Source organism: Lepidochelys kempii, chromosome 2 (genome assembly GCF_965140265.1).
Source record: "Lepidochelys kempii isolate rLepKem1 chromosome 2, rLepKem1.hap2, whole genome shotgun sequence".
NCBI classification, from domain to species: domain Eukaryota; kingdom Metazoa; phylum Chordata; order Testudines; family Cheloniidae; genus Lepidochelys; species Lepidochelys kempii.
Window position 1 is genome coordinate 2,156,527 of NC_133257.1, and position 16,826 is coordinate 2,173,352.

General features: G+C 54.0%; 1 protein-coding gene across 7 annotated transcripts in view; it reads left to right on the top strand.

Annotated features, from left to right (window-relative positions):
• MROH1 (maestro heat like repeat family member 1) overlaps positions 1-16,826 on the top strand; it is a 111,614-nt gene that overhangs the window by 59,363 nt on the left and 35,425 nt on the right. For 4 of the 7 annotated variants that reach the window (XM_073329839.1, XM_073329837.1, XM_073329838.1 and 1 more), the window contains 12 exons: positions 1,441-1,587; positions 1,766-1,792; positions 4,251-4,373; positions 4,842-4,921; positions 5,458-5,593; positions 6,858-6,953; positions 7,574-7,678; positions 8,883-9,018; positions 10,342-10,454; positions 13,089-13,241; positions 14,816-14,970; positions 15,933-16,098. In XM_073329839.1, the coding sequence (XP_073185940.1) occupies positions 1,441-1,587; positions 1,766-1,792; positions 4,251-4,373; positions 4,842-4,921; positions 5,458-5,593; positions 6,858-6,953; positions 7,574-7,678; positions 8,883-9,018; positions 10,342-10,454; positions 13,089-13,241; positions 14,816-14,970; positions 15,933-16,098 (1,437 nt within the window). The remainder of the gene's footprint in view (positions 1-1,440; positions 1,588-1,765; positions 1,793-4,250; positions 4,374-4,841; positions 4,922-5,457; positions 5,594-6,857; positions 6,954-7,573; positions 7,679-8,882; positions 9,019-10,341; positions 10,455-13,088; positions 13,242-14,815; positions 14,971-15,932; positions 16,099-16,826) is intronic. The other 3 variants (XM_073329843.1, XM_073329840.1, XM_073329841.1) reach the window with 2 other exon arrangements.

The following is a 16,826-nucleotide window of genomic DNA, read 5'->3' on the forward strand; positions in this document are numbered from 1 at the left end:
TTAAATGCATTTGCACTGTCCCTGTCTCTGGTGGGAGTCCGATGCACAGGGATGTGCAGAGTGGACTTGGCCTGGGCTTGCCCCCCTTGACAAGGTCTGGTTAATGTCTAAGTCCTGAGAGGTGTGGTGGCTGCCGATGGAAGGTGGCAGAATAGTCTCCTGCCCTCGCCCCCACTGTGCTTTGTGCCCCTTGGGCCCAAATTATGGGCCCTTCACATGCAACAGACGGACCCAGGCTAGGGGTCAATAGTCTGATTCTGGTCAAAGGTGCACACAGTATAATGGGTATGAGGTTGGGGGGAGGAACCCATCTTGAGGCAGGAGGGCCGTGTCCTGGCGGGGGCCAAGCCGCTCTGCGGAGACGCAGAAGCTCTTCCGCTCGTAAAGAGCAGCCTGTGAAGGGTCACTGCTCTTCCACGCTGGGAGGGGGAACTTGCAATGCTTTCACTCCAGGGGCCCAGCTGTGCTGGGGAGTCGACCCTCCAAGGTTACTCTGAGCTGACCGCCCTCTAGAACAGTGGCTCTCCTGACCACCTTGTGTAAGGCCCATCACCCCAGCCCCCACATCCTACTGTGAAACCTCTTGAATCATAGAATATCATAGACTATCAGGGTTGGAAGGGACCTCAGGAGGTCATCTTGAGAAAGGAGCCCCCTAGGAAACAAACCAGTCTGAGAACTGTTGCTTCAGACCATTGACTCAGCCCACTATGGCAAACCAAGAATTTGCACTTATTGGGAGGGCAGTAGATTGCTCTCCATGGAGTGACCGACATACCCACCTGTGGCAGGCTATCAGTGTGTGCCACCTAATGGCAATCACCAGAAACTACAGTTGTCAAATATTTACCTTGCGTGCATGTAACAGCAGAGCAAAGTGAGGGCAGTACATGGCGGAAGTGTTCGCAAAGGAAGCAAGAGAATAGCTTTCTAGTTTGGTATGGGGCATGCAAAGTGCCAGCAGCTGGAAAGAATTCTCTGGCTAACCCACCCTGCTGACTGTAATTCTAGTGCACAGAACCCGAACTCTCATAGGCAGCCTGTCTCTCACATGGATACTCTCAAGTTGGGTTCATGTGCTCTGCAAACTGGTGGCTATTTAGCATCACTCCATTTATGGTCCTGCACAGGATGGCGCTGGAGGCAATCTAGGGAATGCCACAGACCTCTCTTGGCCCATGTCTGGTAACCACGTTACTCCGGCAGAGGCATGTAAACAGCATGGTAATGAAATCTGCAGGGGAGCTGCAAACAGCAGCATGGACAGGAAAATAATACAAAGGGAACCAGGAGTCTGAGCCCCACCCCCTGTGTGGAGGTCCCATCCCAGGACCACAGACAGACTGGCCAAGGGGACCAGTCCTGCCTTATCATGGAGAGGGACTGGGTGGCCCAACAGGTCATTTCCTTCTTTAGCTTCTTTCCTATCTCTTGTCTCAGGACCGCAACGATAATGAAGCGGAGAAGATAAAGAGCACCCTGATCTTATGCTATGGCTACGTAGCTAGGTATGCCCCCAAAGAACTCGTGCTGTCCAGAATTGAAGCAGACATTCTTAGGAACATCTTCCATTACTTTGACACCAAGGTAGGTGACCTGCCTGTGTGCATGTGAACGAGTGAGAACAGCCTAGCTGGGTGTGCAAATACTGCATCTGAAAGGGCCCATGCCAACCCCTGGAGGGGCTCATGCCGTGTCTTGGGAGGAGGCAGCTCACTTCAGTGTTTGCTAACCTTGCTAACATGTTTTTCTTTTACTTGTTCAGGTTCTGGGAATAAAGGTAGAAACCAAGGTACAGTGTGAGGCATTAAATCTGACCTACTCTCTGCTCTGCCTGCCTCTCTCTGTCTCTCTGTTTGATCACTCTAGAGAGGAGACTATTAGCTTACTAAATACCAGTGCTCGTGATTGGGGTCTCTGTGCAGTGCTCTCAGCAGGGAAGTCTGGCATTGGGGAGGAATGAGACCATCACAGGGTGAACAGCAGAGTTGCCCTGTGGCCGAGTGCTTGTTATCGGAGGGGCTGAGAGCCGAAAGCATGATTCTGGTCTGGAAGAGACTAAAATGGCACTCCGCTCTCCAGGTCGGCTGGCTGTAGTCACTAAAGCCCCGCAGAGTCAGCAGGAGGGAGCTGGAGTGTCTTCCTTCCTTTGTGTGCCTTCAGCAGGTTTCCTCTCGCACTCAGTTTTTGTGCAAACTCACTGAAAGCTACAGGGCTGCATAGATGTCCTGGACAGCCTCCTTTGCCTTGCAGAACCTCTCACTGGCGACTGCGTGAAAAGGAGACCCTCAGCTTGGCTCTCAGACCGCAGGCAGTGTGGTCGGGTCTGTCAGCCTCACGTGTTCAAATTGTGCTGCAAAAATGGGAGAATAACCCCAGAGCCCAGGTGCCACTCCGGCACTGCTGCTTCCCAGAGCACAGTTGCCCCTTAGACCTTGGTGTGCCATTTCTCCCCCGCCCCAGCTCATTTGAGCAGCACTGATGTAACTAGGTGGGGAAGCTTAATGACCCCTGAGGTCTAGCCACAGTTCACAGCTCGGCTAAAAGTCCCTACCCACCCAGAACAGGTGTTCAGTGGCCAGATACCCAGGTCACTGTCTGGGGAGGGGAAGGCAGCTGCGTTCTGCTACTATAAAAGACTGAGGAACAAAACGTGGCATTTGTCAAGCTCAAGTTAAAATCTCAGGCCAGAACACCTCCTTCTCCAGACTCACTAATGTCTTTTTCCTTCTGGTTTCTTGTTGGCACTAACCACTTCTGTACCATGGCTTTCTGGGCACGCTCTGAGCAGTCGGGATGCTCCCTGGCAAACACGCTGCTGGCTCCACAGCCATCTCCATAGGGTCCACGGGGAGAGGGGTGGTGAAGGGGGGGCACTAGGACTATGCCTTCATTTGGGGAGCTGTGGCTGGAGTAGAGCAGTGTCTCAACTTGCATGTACCCAGGAGAAGAACCAGGCCTTAGTCCTTTTATCGCATACCCTAGATCTAAAGGGATCGGGGCCCTCTACATTAATCCCTGCGGCAGTCCCTTTTTTGGTGCTGCAAGGGATTGACTGCTGTCTCATGGGGTGACGGGCAAAGCCACGGGCAGTGCGAGGAACGTTCCCACCTGCTGTGGGCCTGGGGGTTAGCCTGGCTCTTTACAGCAGAGTAAGTAGTAATGGACAGGGACACATTTGTCTGCTGGTGAGGCATGTGTCTCGGCCCTGCTGCTGGATGGCTCCATGGTATTTCCTCGGGAGGCTCGGAGGCCTTGTCCGAAGTGCAGATTCCCGAGCTCTTCGTTTTAAAAACACTGGGCTTGGAGCAAGGCTCCCTTTAAGGTGGCAGCTTCTGCACTTTGAATCTCCAGCACGTGCACCTTGTCCTTGGGTGCCACCTCGTCAGGTGGGAGGTGCAAGGCGTCTCTTCGGGCGCACTGCTGGCTGGGTGGAGGCTGCGTTTGGATCAGGAGCTCACGGGCTGGAAAGCCCTCGGGGGCTGGGATGCGTGCTAGCTGGGGAGATGTCCATGCTACAGGGACAGCATTGTCACTGTGCCGCTCTAGCGTCCTTGTGCAGACGCTTCCTACGCTGACAGGAAAGCCCCTTCGGTCGATGCAGGTCATCCGCCTCTGACAGGCGGAAGCCAGGCTGACGAAGAATCCTTTTGTCAACCTTGTCACATCTACACCTAAAACCAAGGGCAGGTCTACACTACAGCCGGGATCCACGCTCTGAGATCGATCTAGTAAAGACCTGCCATATTGACTGCAGATAGCTCTCCCGTCGACCCCTGTACTCTACCCCCTCACCCCCCGAGGGGAAAAGTAAGGTAAGTCGCCGGGAGACTTTCTCCCGTAGACCCTGCGGTAACTCGACCTAAGGCACGTGGACGCCAGCTACGTTCTCCACGTAGCTGGAGTTGCAGCACGTAGGTCGACTTCCCTCGGCAGCGTGGGCACAGCCTGAGTTGACCTAGGTACTGTTCTGAGGGTACTAAAGCTTTCCCAGTGCTGGCTGGCCTCGTAGATCGACCTGTATTTTAGGTGTAGACCAGCCTCAGCGGCTGTAACCTGGACGAGAGGCAGAGCTGGCGGAGCCCACAGCAGAGCAACTGGAATAGAGGCAGGCGAGGAAAGAGCTGCTGTGCTCACCTTTTGACGGGTGGCTGAGCCTGCCAGCCCAGTGCACCCCGGTCAGTGTGTGGGTAGATGCCGCTGGGTTTAGACCTGCACCTCACTGCTCGTCCTGTGCTCTCTACACTTAGGATTTGACGTTGAAGCTGAGCCTCATTCGGAGCATTTGCATGATCAGCCAGGCCGTTTATAACAGCGTGCAGTCCGGTGCCTTCCTCTTCTCCCACAAAGCAGAGCTCCTAGCTCAGATGATGGTAAGAGGAAATTCTGGGCTACTTCTCTTGAGACCTAGGTCAGGACTGGGGGGCTGGGTTAGATAGACACAACTCTGCCTCAGCCAGGGATTCTGGGGGAGGTTCTTGGGTGTCTGTCCCCTTTCCTGGGGCCAGGGAGGGAGTTAGTGCAGGCGGGGAACGAGGCGTGCGGAGACTGGAAGTGGAGGACGGTTGCATGGTTTGCAGACTCTCAAATGAGCAGGCTGAACGTGGGAAGAAGGTGTGGTGACTGTCCAGGTCAGTGGTGGTCTGCGTGGGAGGCGGTGTGTGGAGATTGGCTGGAAGGCAGGGTTCATGGCTGTTCGCATGGCTGTTCTGTGGAGGTGGAGTTGTTCCAGGACCTTGTGTGGCCTATCTTCTGGGTCCAAACGTTTGTGGTTTGCTCAGGGCGAGCTGTCTTTGAGATGGTGATGGATTTCTGCTAACCTCTCTCCCTTTGCATGCTAGGAGTTTATCAAAACAGAACCACTGGACTTGCTGAGAACTCCTATTCGCCAGAGAGCCATGATCTCCTGCACGTACCTGGTGTATCCTTTCCCTGTACTCCCACCTCCATGGAAATAACGAGAAACCACCTGCCGAGGCAGCTTGAGCTGCCGTCTCACGTGAGTGGTATGAAAACCAAGTACAAATCTGCAGTGCCTGGCCAGTGCGTGTCCCATTCCATATGTGCACCCCAGGAGTTTAGATTGAGACAATTCTTGCAGAAAACTTCTCGCTAGTACCCACCCCCGCTCCCCACCTGCGTTATGCACTTGGTTGTCTTGCTCAGGCTCTGCACTGAAATCTCTTCATGCAAAATAGAAAGCCAAGGGCCTCACTCTTCATCTTAAACTCTGCGAGAGAGAGAGAGAGAGAGAGAGAGAGAGAGTTTGTTTCTGAGCTAGAGTTAAACATCCTGCAGCACGTGTCCGTCCCTGACACAGATGTGGAGAACAGCTCTGCCACTGGCCGCGCAGCGAGATCAGCAAGAATGCAAATTAAAATGGTGGCTGGTATGGAGGTAGCTCCCTTTAGCGAATGGCATGTGTCTGCTCACTTGCTCCCTTAACTCATCTGTCAGCATACTGGAGCCTCCGCTTAGCGAGCCTGAGCACAGGGAACTGATTGATACCTGCCTGAGCAGCTTGCTGGCCCTTCCTCCGCTGGACATCCTGAAGGAAAGAGATGGGCACGTGCCAGACGCCTTGCACAAGGAGGTAGAGAATTGAACTGCCAGCAGGCTGAGGTGGGAAGGGAACTGTCTGAGCTAGACAGTCTGTGTGGTGTTTGGGGCCCTCTCTGCTCCTAGCTAGTTCTGGCAGTGCACCAATGGGATTCAGAGCTGGTGTCCGGTCATGTCTGTTCTGAAGAACAGCATTGAGATGGTGCCAGTCACTGATCTCAGCTGGACTGGAACTGATGCCTCACTGGTGGAAAGTTGTGTGTGCCAGGCCAGACCCATGAGCCACTTAGTTCTTTGTCATTGGTGCCTTTCCGGTGTGTAATACGCGCTTCAATTCTCCTTCACTTGACTAGTGCAGCACCTGTTGGGGAAACCTGGCCCGTAAACTCCTACACACAAAACATGAGTAAGAAAACACTGATTCACTGATAAGCCTCCAAAAACTCCAGGTGTATTAACACCACGTTCCCAGAGCCAAATCAGAACAACCCAGGCACCCAGCAAACTGTCTGTTTGGTGGAAAAGGCATCTTTCTCTGAGCAGCCTTTGAAAGCCCATAGGGCTGAAGCAATGGGGTTTTGTTCGAAGATCTACATACGGCTGAGCAGTAACAAATAACAGCCTGGTTGTTTGCCACCCAGCCATTGCAACATGCCGCTAAAGAGTAGCCCCTAAAGTTCCATATTGCAGTTAGAGGGCAGCTTTCACATGAACTGCAAAGAAGGAATTGAAGCTGTCTCTGGGCTTGTCCCATTAACCAGAGGTCAGGGGCAGGCAGCTCAAACCAGCTTTTAATAAAGCTCCTAAAACTTTCCCTCAAGAGTCTGAAACCCTCTGTGTTTTCTGGGATCCCTTCTGTGAACCAGAATGCACCATGTGGGGCCCGAAGGTGCTCCTGGGACTTGGGAGAAAGGCTAGTGAGCCAGGAAGTTCTGGATTTCAGAAAGGGGAGGGTCTTTACAGCCTAGCAAACTTCTTTCCAGCCCCTAGCTAGCAGGTGCCATGCAGTCTAAGCTAGAGCCATTCGTTTCTGAGAGTTCCACCCCACAGGGTCACTAGACCATGTGGCCAAGCAGTTCCAGTTACGGGGAGGCCTCGCTTGCTGGGCCTTGTGTCTCTGAGAGCTGCACCTTTGTGCCCAAGAGGAAGGCAGCTGCTGCTGCTCTGTTATGCCATGCAGCAAGCAGCTAGCACAGGCCTCACGCAAAGCTTGGTGCCCTTCTGTGGCCAGACCGACTCCACTGGGACAGATCTGAGCGGTCACCTGGTGGTAATGTTGTGCCTTTTCCTCCTCATAGACTCTCTACTATGACACCATCAGTGCCCTTAAGGAACTGCTGAAGAGCATGCTGCAGAAGGACCTGACTCCCCATGGACTACAGAGCATGTTCGAGGTGGGTGGCCCCAGAGTCTGGGCGGGGGGAAGAGTGGGAAGGCTCCTGGCTACCACCTAGCTGGCTGCTCACCACCCTAATGCTGAGCAAAGGGAGGAAGATAATGTGGGTTTCTGGTCACTCTCTCAACATTAGTCTCTGGTATTTGGGGCCTAAAGTGAGGTGCCCATATCTCAGCCACCTCTGGTACTCACTAGCCACACAATGGCTAGCTGTGCTGCCCGTGCCTGCTCAGCCCTACACAGCAGCACCCCTAGTCTCAGGGCCCAATACTCTCCTCATTCAACAGAACAGACTGGGAGTTCAGTTGGGCAGTCTGTGGACCAAAGGACACGTGTGCCATAGAGAGATGGAAGGTGGCAACATCTGCCCTTGGCAGATTTGTTCCTGGGAGTTGCTTGAACCCAGAGTAGTGAGAATTGGCCCATCCCTCAGACTGCAGTTATCTTCCTGAGCATAACCGTGTGTCCTGTGTAGGCTGTCACTCTAACCCTGATAAACCCCAGCACGCAATGCTCTGTAGATGCCATAGGCCCTGGGCTGTGTCGTAGAACTCCATGGTCTAGGGGCAAGCCTTCAGCCACCTCTCTGAGTTCTTGTCTTTGGGTCTGCCTCTACAGCATCTAGGCCCATGGATCAGGTCGAACAAAGAGCACGAGCGTGAGCGAGCAGTGGAGGTCAGTGCCACACTGCTGGAGTTCTACCGGGACAAACTGAATGTTAGTGTAAGTAAATGCAGTGTAAAGACATGCCCATCCCACCCAGTAATGGGGATCCTGCACCACGTCGCTCACAATATGGGGTGCGGAGAGCAGGAAACTCAATCCCCTGTTGCACTGGTCCATAGAACCACAGGACTGGCAGGGACCTTGAGAGGTCGTCTAGTCCAGTCCCCTGCACTCACTGCAGGATTTAGTATTATCTAGCCCATCCCTGACAGGTGTTTGTCCAACCTGCTCTTAAACATCTCCAATGACAGAGATTCCACAACCTCCCTGGGCAATTTATTCCAGTGCTTAACTCCTTAACAGGAAGTTTTTCCTAATGTCCAACCTAAACTGCCCTTGCTGCAATTTAAGCCCATTGCTGCTTGTCCTGGCCTCCGAGGTTCAGGAGAATAATTTTTCTCCCTCCTTTTATGTACTTCAAAACTGTTATGTCCTCCCTTAGTCTTCTCATCTCTAGACTAAACAAACCCTGTGTTTTCAATTGTCCCTAGGCCATGTTTTCTAGCCCTTTTTATCTTTTTATTTTTTTTTAAACTCTTCTCTGGACTCTCTCCAATTTGTCCACATCTTTTCTGAAATGTGGTACCCAGAACTGGACACAATCCTCCAGTTAAGGCCTAATCAGCACGGAAGAGAGTGGAAGAATTACTTCTCGTGTCTTGCTTACGACACTCCAGCTAATACATCCCAAGATGATGTTCATTTTTGTTTGTTTTTTATTTTTCATTTTCCAGCAACGTTACGCTGACTCGTATTTAGCTTGTGATCCACTATGACCCCAGATCCCTTTCCGCAATACTCCTTCCTAGGCGGTCATTTCCCATTTTGTATGTGTGCAACTGATTGTTCCTTCCTAAGTGGAGCACTTTGCATTTATCCTTATTGAATTTCATCCTGTTTACTTCAGACCATTTCTCCAGGCTGTCAGATCATTTTGAATTATAATCCTGTCTTCCAAAGCACTCTCAACCCCTCCCAGCTTGGTATTGCCCGCAGACTTTTTAATAAGTGTACTCTCTGTGCCATGATCTAAATCATTGATGAAGATATTGGACACAACCGGGCCCAGAGCTGATCCCAGAGGGACCCCACTTGTATACCCTCCCTTAGTAACTCCTGACCTGTTCCACTTGCCCTGCTATGCTGCATACCAAGGACATGCCATTCATTAACACCCATGTGTTTCCTCTCTCCTGGTCAGACTGTGGTGCCCTTTTATAACCTCGGAGTGCTGGTTGCACTGTTCTCCCCCCGGTGTTCAGACTCCCTTGCCAGCATTCGCCTGTGTGCTGTGGACTGTGCCTACTATCTGCTCTACATACAGCTATGTTATGAAGGTAAATGAATGGGATGGGGAGGGAGAGCGGTGTCGCTACCTAAGACTGTCTGCACCAGCTAGTACCAAAGGAGCCCTCTTCCCTGTTGCCTGGCAGACAGTGGGGAGGGAAATCCCCCTTTCGCAGTCACTGCCTGGTACCAGGGAGTGCTTGGAAACTAGATGCTGATGCTTTCTTCTGAGTGGGATGTGGGACATGCTCAGAAAAGGAAAGGAATAGCCCTCTTCCCTCTTGAAGACATTGAATATCTGACCTGTAAGCTTCAGGTTTCAAATGTCCTAATAATCACTTCAATATCCTCTGTGCTGCGATGAGCGGGGTTAGGCCCAGAGCTTGCAGGGGAGGGTGGGGATCCCTTTCCACACACAATTGTCCCAAATCAGGATGAAACACCAAAAATATGAAATGTTTCCTCTGAGATTTAAAGAGCTTCTGTTCCGGGAGAACCACAGTGGAATTTTTCAGCTTCCCACCTTCCCTGTGCCCCTCCCCCCGAAAGTGAAATTGACAAGCGCCTCCCAGGCTGGTGCTCAGCCTGACCCCACAGCTCCAGGTAGCAGCGAGGCAGACAGTCCTCGCTTCCTGCCTCCCCACCTCCTGGAGCTAGCCCACAGGTCAAGAGTGAAATTGACAAGAGCCTTCCAGATGGGGAGCCAGGAAGTAGTCATTTTGATCTCACACACACACACACACAGGAAAATTGATTTATTTTTCGCAAAACTGAAATTTTCTTGCAGAAAATCTTTTTGGGGAAAAATGCATTTTATTTTTTTGGTCAACTCTATGGATGTTTCTTGGTGGTGGTGTACGAACGGAAGTAGTACAACTGGGCCCTGGTCTGTGACTGGAGCTGTCTGACGCTGTGCAGCACAAATAATGCAATAGCCATGATCCTGGAGTTGAGGAGAAAATTCTCTGTCCAGGAGAGGGCGCTCCTCCACTGGGAAGGAGTTCGTGGAGCTGTGGGATGCTGCAGAGGAAAAGCAGGCTGTATATGACATAAGGGGTTTCTGTTTTCCCCTTCTTTTTTGGTTAGCAAACATGACTCGACCACAGAGCTGGGAGTTCAGACTCTGGGTTTAGTCCTGGCTTGCAGGGGGCTTTTTGGAGTGAGTCACTTCAGCTTTAGAGCCCCCCTTTCAGGTGGGGAAGATAAGGTGCCAATTCCCGGGGGAGGGCAGGCAGCCAAGAGGCGTAATGATCCTGTTGGGGGACCTCCGACCACTTCAGAGGTGCTGTGTTGGTGCCAGGTATAAAGCATGTGGTGAAGTCACTGCTGAGGAGCAGTTCTGCTAAGTCTGCTGCTGCTTGTCTCGCATGTAGGATTCGCCCATGATTATAGAGATGAGATGGTTGAGAGGCTGAAAGACCTGAAGAAAGGCCTGGAGGACCCTGACTTCACCATTCTCTTCAATACGTGCTACAACATTGCCATGGTAAGGCTGAGAGCCCTGCGCCTGTCACTGAATCCTGGTCTCTTCAGGGTAAATGTCGCGTTCTGGGGCTGGAGCCCACGAAGGCTCCAGTCCCCTTGTCTGTGACCTGGAGGCGTCTGCGCCCTGAAATCTGCTCTTCCCACCTGTGGGCTATTGACGGCACATGTTGGGTTTGGATGACTGAGAGAGGGGGCTGCTCGGAGCCTGGAGCACTCGGTGACAGAAGTGCTCTGAACACTGGTGTCCAGAACTGCCAGGCCATGGCATGTGAGGGGCTTTGCTTTTGAACCCTGTGACGGCCTTTGGGCACCTGTTTTATAAACTGCAAATCCAGAGCTCCAAACAGGAGTGCCTGTCCGTGTGTCCTGTACATGCTTGTGTCAGTGGACCGGGGGACCTGGCTTCTGTCCCCAAGTGCGCTAACCAGCTTGGTCCAAGTGAATTTTTACCCCCTAAGGAGAAGGGTTCTTATCCTGGAAATGGTGCCCTACCTCTCATTGTGGGAGTTCATAGGAGACACCCACAGGGGAGAGTGGGAACACCTGGCTTCTTTCAAGCCTGCCCCCGTGAGCTCCTTCCCCTCGTTCCAAACTCCTTAGCCTTCACCTCTGTGTGAATAAGCAAAATACCTGGGCTCAGGTAAGTAACCCAACCTGCCTAAGGGGAGCTGACTGCTCCTTGTGGCTGGTGGTGTGCCCTGGCCCTAGACGCTGGCTGAGGGGGGTGAAGCTATTGGTGTGGAAATAGCAGATGTCCTGATCTGACGGCTGAGGGTGTAACCAGAAGCCTTTCCAGTTGCCGAGCTGTACCCTGGAGTGCCCCAGGAAGCTGTGGGAGAGCACAGTGGGCCGAGGATGGTCCATCAGCAAGCTGTCACTCCTGGGTTAGCCACTGAGGTGTCTAGATTTTGGGAGTCCCTCCCTGCCCACTTCCTCGTCTGTGCAGTGGTACAATGTTCTTGCCTTCCTGCATGGGGGTTGTGGGCATAAGGACTGATCATGCCCTCTCCGCCAGTAGGATCCGATGTGCTCGTAGGCCCAGCTGACCCTGGCCAGGTACGTTTGCTAGCGAGAGCAGACCTGCTGCAGGGTCAGTCTCTGCACTTGGCGGTTAAAACATGCACGTCTGGGCCCGTGGGAGCCGCTCTCCTGGTGAGGGGGGTGGGCAGCCGGAGCAGGGCCAATCGCTCGCCTGTCTCCTGTCCCTGCCCCTCTGACTCCAGTACTAACCTGACCCTACCCCCCAAAGAAACGGGTCCACACCTGAGACTAAACGTATACAATGGGCCGGGGGTCTGCCTCCTACCCAAATGGTAACGGGACTGGACCACTGGCCCGGAGCTCCCAGCCTGTCTTGTGTGCCCCCCAGTGAGCACATCTGTTCTCACAAAGGGTCAGCAGCCTGCACTTCCTGCTGGGAAGTAGCAGGAAAATGGCAGCTGTCCTGCAGTGCCCCAGAGCTGTCCGTGCCATGGGGATCCTGAAGAGGGTCCTGATGTGCTGTCATGGGAGTGACCATCAACCCATCGCTGTGGCCGCTTTTGATAGCGGCCATGAACATAGGAGCAGGGGAGTTGTGAGCTCTCGGGGTCCTTGTACCCGGCCTGGGAGCACAGGTGCCCGTTGCGGGGTGGAGGAGCTGCCCCAGCGGGTGAGGTGAACAGAACTCTCCGGCAGTGTGAGCACTGAAGTGTCTGGATTCTGCTGGGGCCACATCTCTCCCAGTAGCATGGCTGCCACACCCCCTCACCAGCCCCATGGCATACGTCAGGTTCTTGGTGCCGCATCTGAGTGTGGAGTGGACAGTTCTAAATGCCCAGTTTTGCCTCAGTTTCCCTTTGTGAAGTGTCCAGTTCTAATGGAATGAAAGCTCTGGACACTGACGTCCTTGGCTTAGTCACAGAGCAGCTAACTCCAGAGCAGAAGTAGTGTCCATGCTGCCCAGTGCAGTCCCCGCTCCTTTCGAAGAGCAAGCAGCTCGTGAGGGTCAGCCCGAAGCTGCTCCGAGATTGCACCTCTGGCTGTCTCAAAGTTCGTCTAAGCTAGACCGTCAGCTCCTTGGCTGGGGAACTGCTCCTCCTTTTCTCAGTCTCACCCCCTAGAGCATAGCGAGGGTGGCACTAGCCCCACAGGTCACACGGTGGTTGGGCCAGACTTGATTTTTAAAGAACACGGAGATCCCCGTGGCAAAGGCCTGGAGCCGTGAGCCTGTTGTCTCAGCCGGACAGCTGTAATCCATGGCACACCCAGGTGTTCCTTTGGGGTCTTTTCTCTGTCGGTAGGGAACCAGGCCCGCAGTGGGAGGTTGGGGCTACTGTCTTTCAGCTGGGGTGGGGTGGCAATCAAACCAGGGGCCTGAGCCTTTCCAGTCTCTCTCTATTCTGAGACCCTTTCTATGGCATGTGACCGACTGTATTCTGGCCAAATTCCAACTCTTGCGTTCTGCCTCCTTGTACGGTAGCCAGGCGTAAGGCTTTTTATTCCGACTGTGAGTTGTGCAGCACTGCTGTGTGTGTTGCTGTGTCTCGCCCCAGGTGTGTCTGCATTTCAGTGACCTTCAAGTACGTTGGGTTAAAGGTGCTCTAATCCCCAGCATGTTAGATTTAACATCTCTTCCTCCCTTCTCCCTTGCTAGGTGATTGGGAAGCGCCTCCCACCTGACCAGCTGATGAGCCTTCTGCTCACGATGTTTGAAGGGCTGGCAGATCCTGATCAGAACTGCTCTCGAGCTGCTGCTGTCATGATCAACGCCCTCCTGAAGGAGCGTGGAGGGGTGTTACTGGAAAAGGTAAAGCCCTAGGTTCTCTCCTGGCCTTTGTTTTCCCTCGGTTACCTTTGGATTCCAGGGCAAAAAGAGACCTCCTTTAGAGAGCTGGCTCTTGGATTCTGCTATGCCGTGCTCTCCCCTGCTGCCGGGTCTGAGCAGGGCATTGGTCCCTACCAGTTCTAGCAGCCCCCACTCTGGGGAAGGGCTTGGTGTCTGGGTGCTACTGCCAGATGAAGGGTGCAGTCAGGTTATGGAATATGCTCTGCAGGGCAGGAACTTGGCACGTTTGTGCACCGGCTGAGGGGAAATGGGGCAGGTTCTGAGCTAGGTGACACGCCATGGTCCTGCCCTGAAGAGCTCTGGCTGTAAATATGGTGGCAGCAGGACGAGGCCGCAAAGAACTTTGGGCAGAGGAATGTCTGTGCCTCTGCCCCATCAGTGCTGCTCTTTAGTCAGTGGCCATCACTCAGCATCCTCGTCTTGCTCCCCAGCCTGGCCGAGCGACTCTGGAACAGGAGCTGCAGCCCTGGAACTGGAGTCACCTGCTGGCGGGTGTGGGGAAGCTGCCACCTGCCAGGCCTGCTCCCTGGGTTCATCAGCCATTCTGGCCTCTGGTGCTTTACTGGGGCTCCCTGTGAGATCCTTGGGGGGCCTTGCCAGGCAGGAGGGCTGGAAGCCCAGGGGGGTGAGAGGTTCTGGATGTGAGGCTTCTTTCATCTGATTCCTCTACCTTCTGGGCCAAGCTTTTTTCCCCCTTTTCCCCCTCTTGGAAAAAGCAGTTCTCCCTCTGCACTCCTTGGGCTGTTCTCTCCCTGTTAGCCTCTATCCTGCTTGGGGCTGCTCCAGCTTATGTGCTTCATCTCTTGGTCAGAGCTGTCCAGCCCAGCGTCTGAAATCCAAACTGGTGCGAAGCCTCTGAGTCCAGGGCCAAACCTGAGCACCGCTTGGGACAGAGCACCCTGCCGCTCTGCACTTCCTGTCTGGAGTATGCTGCCAGGCCTGCTCTGTGCGTGACCGCCCTGTTTGACTGCATTGTGCGGCTCGCTCCCACCATTCGGCCTGCAGGCTTCTTTCTAGGAGCTGGGCCTATGACTGGGTCAATGTGATTAGCGTACGTAGCTGGCAGCCTGTCTGTGGCACTGGGCTCTATGCAGAGGGCGTGGTACAGGAGCTGAGCTTTCATCCTGTCCCTCTGGGAGCTGCTCAGGGCCTGGGGGTGCTTGGAGGGCTGGGGAGTCGTGTTCATGGGCTTCAGATGCAGCCCCCTCCATCCTTCTACCCAGAGAATTGCTGCTGGACGCAGCAAAGGAAAAGCAGGGCTGGGGGGCTCGTATGGAGTGGACTGCTGGCTAACGTTTGTTTTTGTTGCCTCTCCCCTTCCTCGGGACCCCAGAGGGCTAAGGGCCCTGCCCCAGATCACTGCCGGCCCCCAGCACAGCAGGATGTAAGATGTACCATAGACTGTAGCTTAGCCAGCTAATATGACCTCCTCTGCTGGCAGCCTGCCTGGAGGGCCCCATGCCCTGCCACCCTGGGTCTGAGCAGCATGCCGGGAACCCATCCCGGCTCTTCTCTACATGTCTCTCGTCCTCCAGGTGCCTGTGATCATGGCTCTGATTCACAGCAAGCTGCAGGAGGTGGATGAGGAGCACTTAAGGAAGGCAGCTCAGCAGACGGTTTACATCCTGGCCTCCCAGCATAAGACAGCGGTTGTGTCCAGCCTGCTGGGCAGCTCCCTGCCCTTTGACAGGTACTCGGCTCGCGCCATTGCCTTGGCTGGTGCGCTGCATGCTCTCGCTCTCCTTCTCGGAGGAGCTGGGCTTCGGAGAAGCTTTCACTTAAGCTGCAGCTAATCTTCTGGCTCCTGCCCCTGGTAATCGGACCCTGCTGGAATGCCCTTCCTGTGCTCGGGGATCAGCACGTCCACTTGTCGGGAGAGCTGCCTTTAAAAAGGGCCTGGAATTGCTTAGTGCGGTAGCCTGCATTAGTGAGTCTGTTATGGCTTAGGCCACCCACCCGGAGTCATCCAGCCCTGGCCCTGGGGTTGCCCTCACACCTCTATTGCACGTGTCCCCCTCCCTGCATGTGACCCCCACTGTGACCCTGCTGGAGCAGGGGTGCTAGCGGCATAGGAATTAAGGGAATGGGGAAAGCAAAGGCCCCGCCAGCTGATCATGGCCTGAGGAAGGGGAAAACCCCGTAATGCACCTTGCCATCCTTAGGGTGTCATGCAGAGGGAGTGTTTCATCCAACTGCAGCTGGGTGGCCCCCAGCCCCTCCCTTTGGAGGGGAGTGCGCAGCGGGAGCTACTGGGTTGCCCGGAGGCTTCATCTGATGTCAATCCTGAACATCCCTCTTCTCTTCTCATGGCTCTGTCCTACCCCCCATGTCACAGACCAATTCCCTCCATCCATGGGGATCTTCACAGGCTTGTCTCCTGCCTCTCATCTGGCAGGATTCTGGATGTCCTAGCTAGGCTGCAAGTACGGCTACAGAGCCAGGCAGAAAGCCCCAGGATGGTAGGTAGCCCTTTCACTCTATTTCTGGACTGCAGGCCAGGAGAGGAGACCCATGTCTGTCCCCAAGTTGGGAGCTGTGCAGTGTCGTGCCGGGACACTCGCAGGCTTGCTGCTGCTCAAAGCTAGGAGCCAGTACCAAACTAACGGGGGCAGCTTGGGTACAAAACTAACCCTCCTGTTTGTCAAAACCTAGTCACACCTGTGCTATGTGGAAGGCGCTGGCCACGGAGCCAACCCTCACACCGCAGATCTTGGAGCTGCTCCTGGACAAGGTGAATCGGGATGTGCCATACAAAGAGAACAAATCCTTCCTGTTGGGGGGCACCTATGAGCGCATCGCAACTCCCCTCCCTTTTGCTGTAAGTATCCTGCCACTCCCATGCCTTGCCACCCTTCCCCCGGCACAAAGGGGCCATACTTTCTGTTAGCTGGGCTCCTAGCCCCCAGGGAAGATGGCATTCCAGACCCCCCCCCCACCTGGCCTGCTTTGTTCATTTCCTCAGCTCAGGTGTTTGGGCCAGGCCTGGACTCTGGAAATAACGCATCACTGTATAATGCCTATTAGAGCTAATCCACGGGCTCATAAAAAACCTCTCAGGTGTTCATCCTCTAGGGAGATCACTTTGCGTTTTATCCTGTCAAAAACCTAATCCCTGCTTGGCAGCTTTTTAAGGAGTAAAGCAGCTGTGACAATTTCCTCCTCCTCCTCCTCCTCACCAAGTGCAGATGGTACAGAATCCGTCATGCTGAAAGCAAACACTCCTTCCCTCCCCACCTCCCCTCTTTACAGCCCTGTGTATTCTGGGCCATGTAATTACAGCTCTTTAAATCAGCCGGAGCAGGGCTCTGCAAGCTGTGTGTGTGATGTGCACACACTCTTCCTGCCTGAAAACTCCAGCTATGAGATCTCCTGTGCTCTCCCTGCCAGGTGCCGATCTCAGACCCCGATTTAGAAACATGCAAGTTTCAAATCCAACTGTTCTAATGGTGGCTTTTCTGCTCTGTTTCCAGCTCTGACTACAGCAGAGCCATGTCTGGGCTGCTGAACAATGGGCTGGTTGCTGGGGTCTTGTTGGCCTCTGAACTG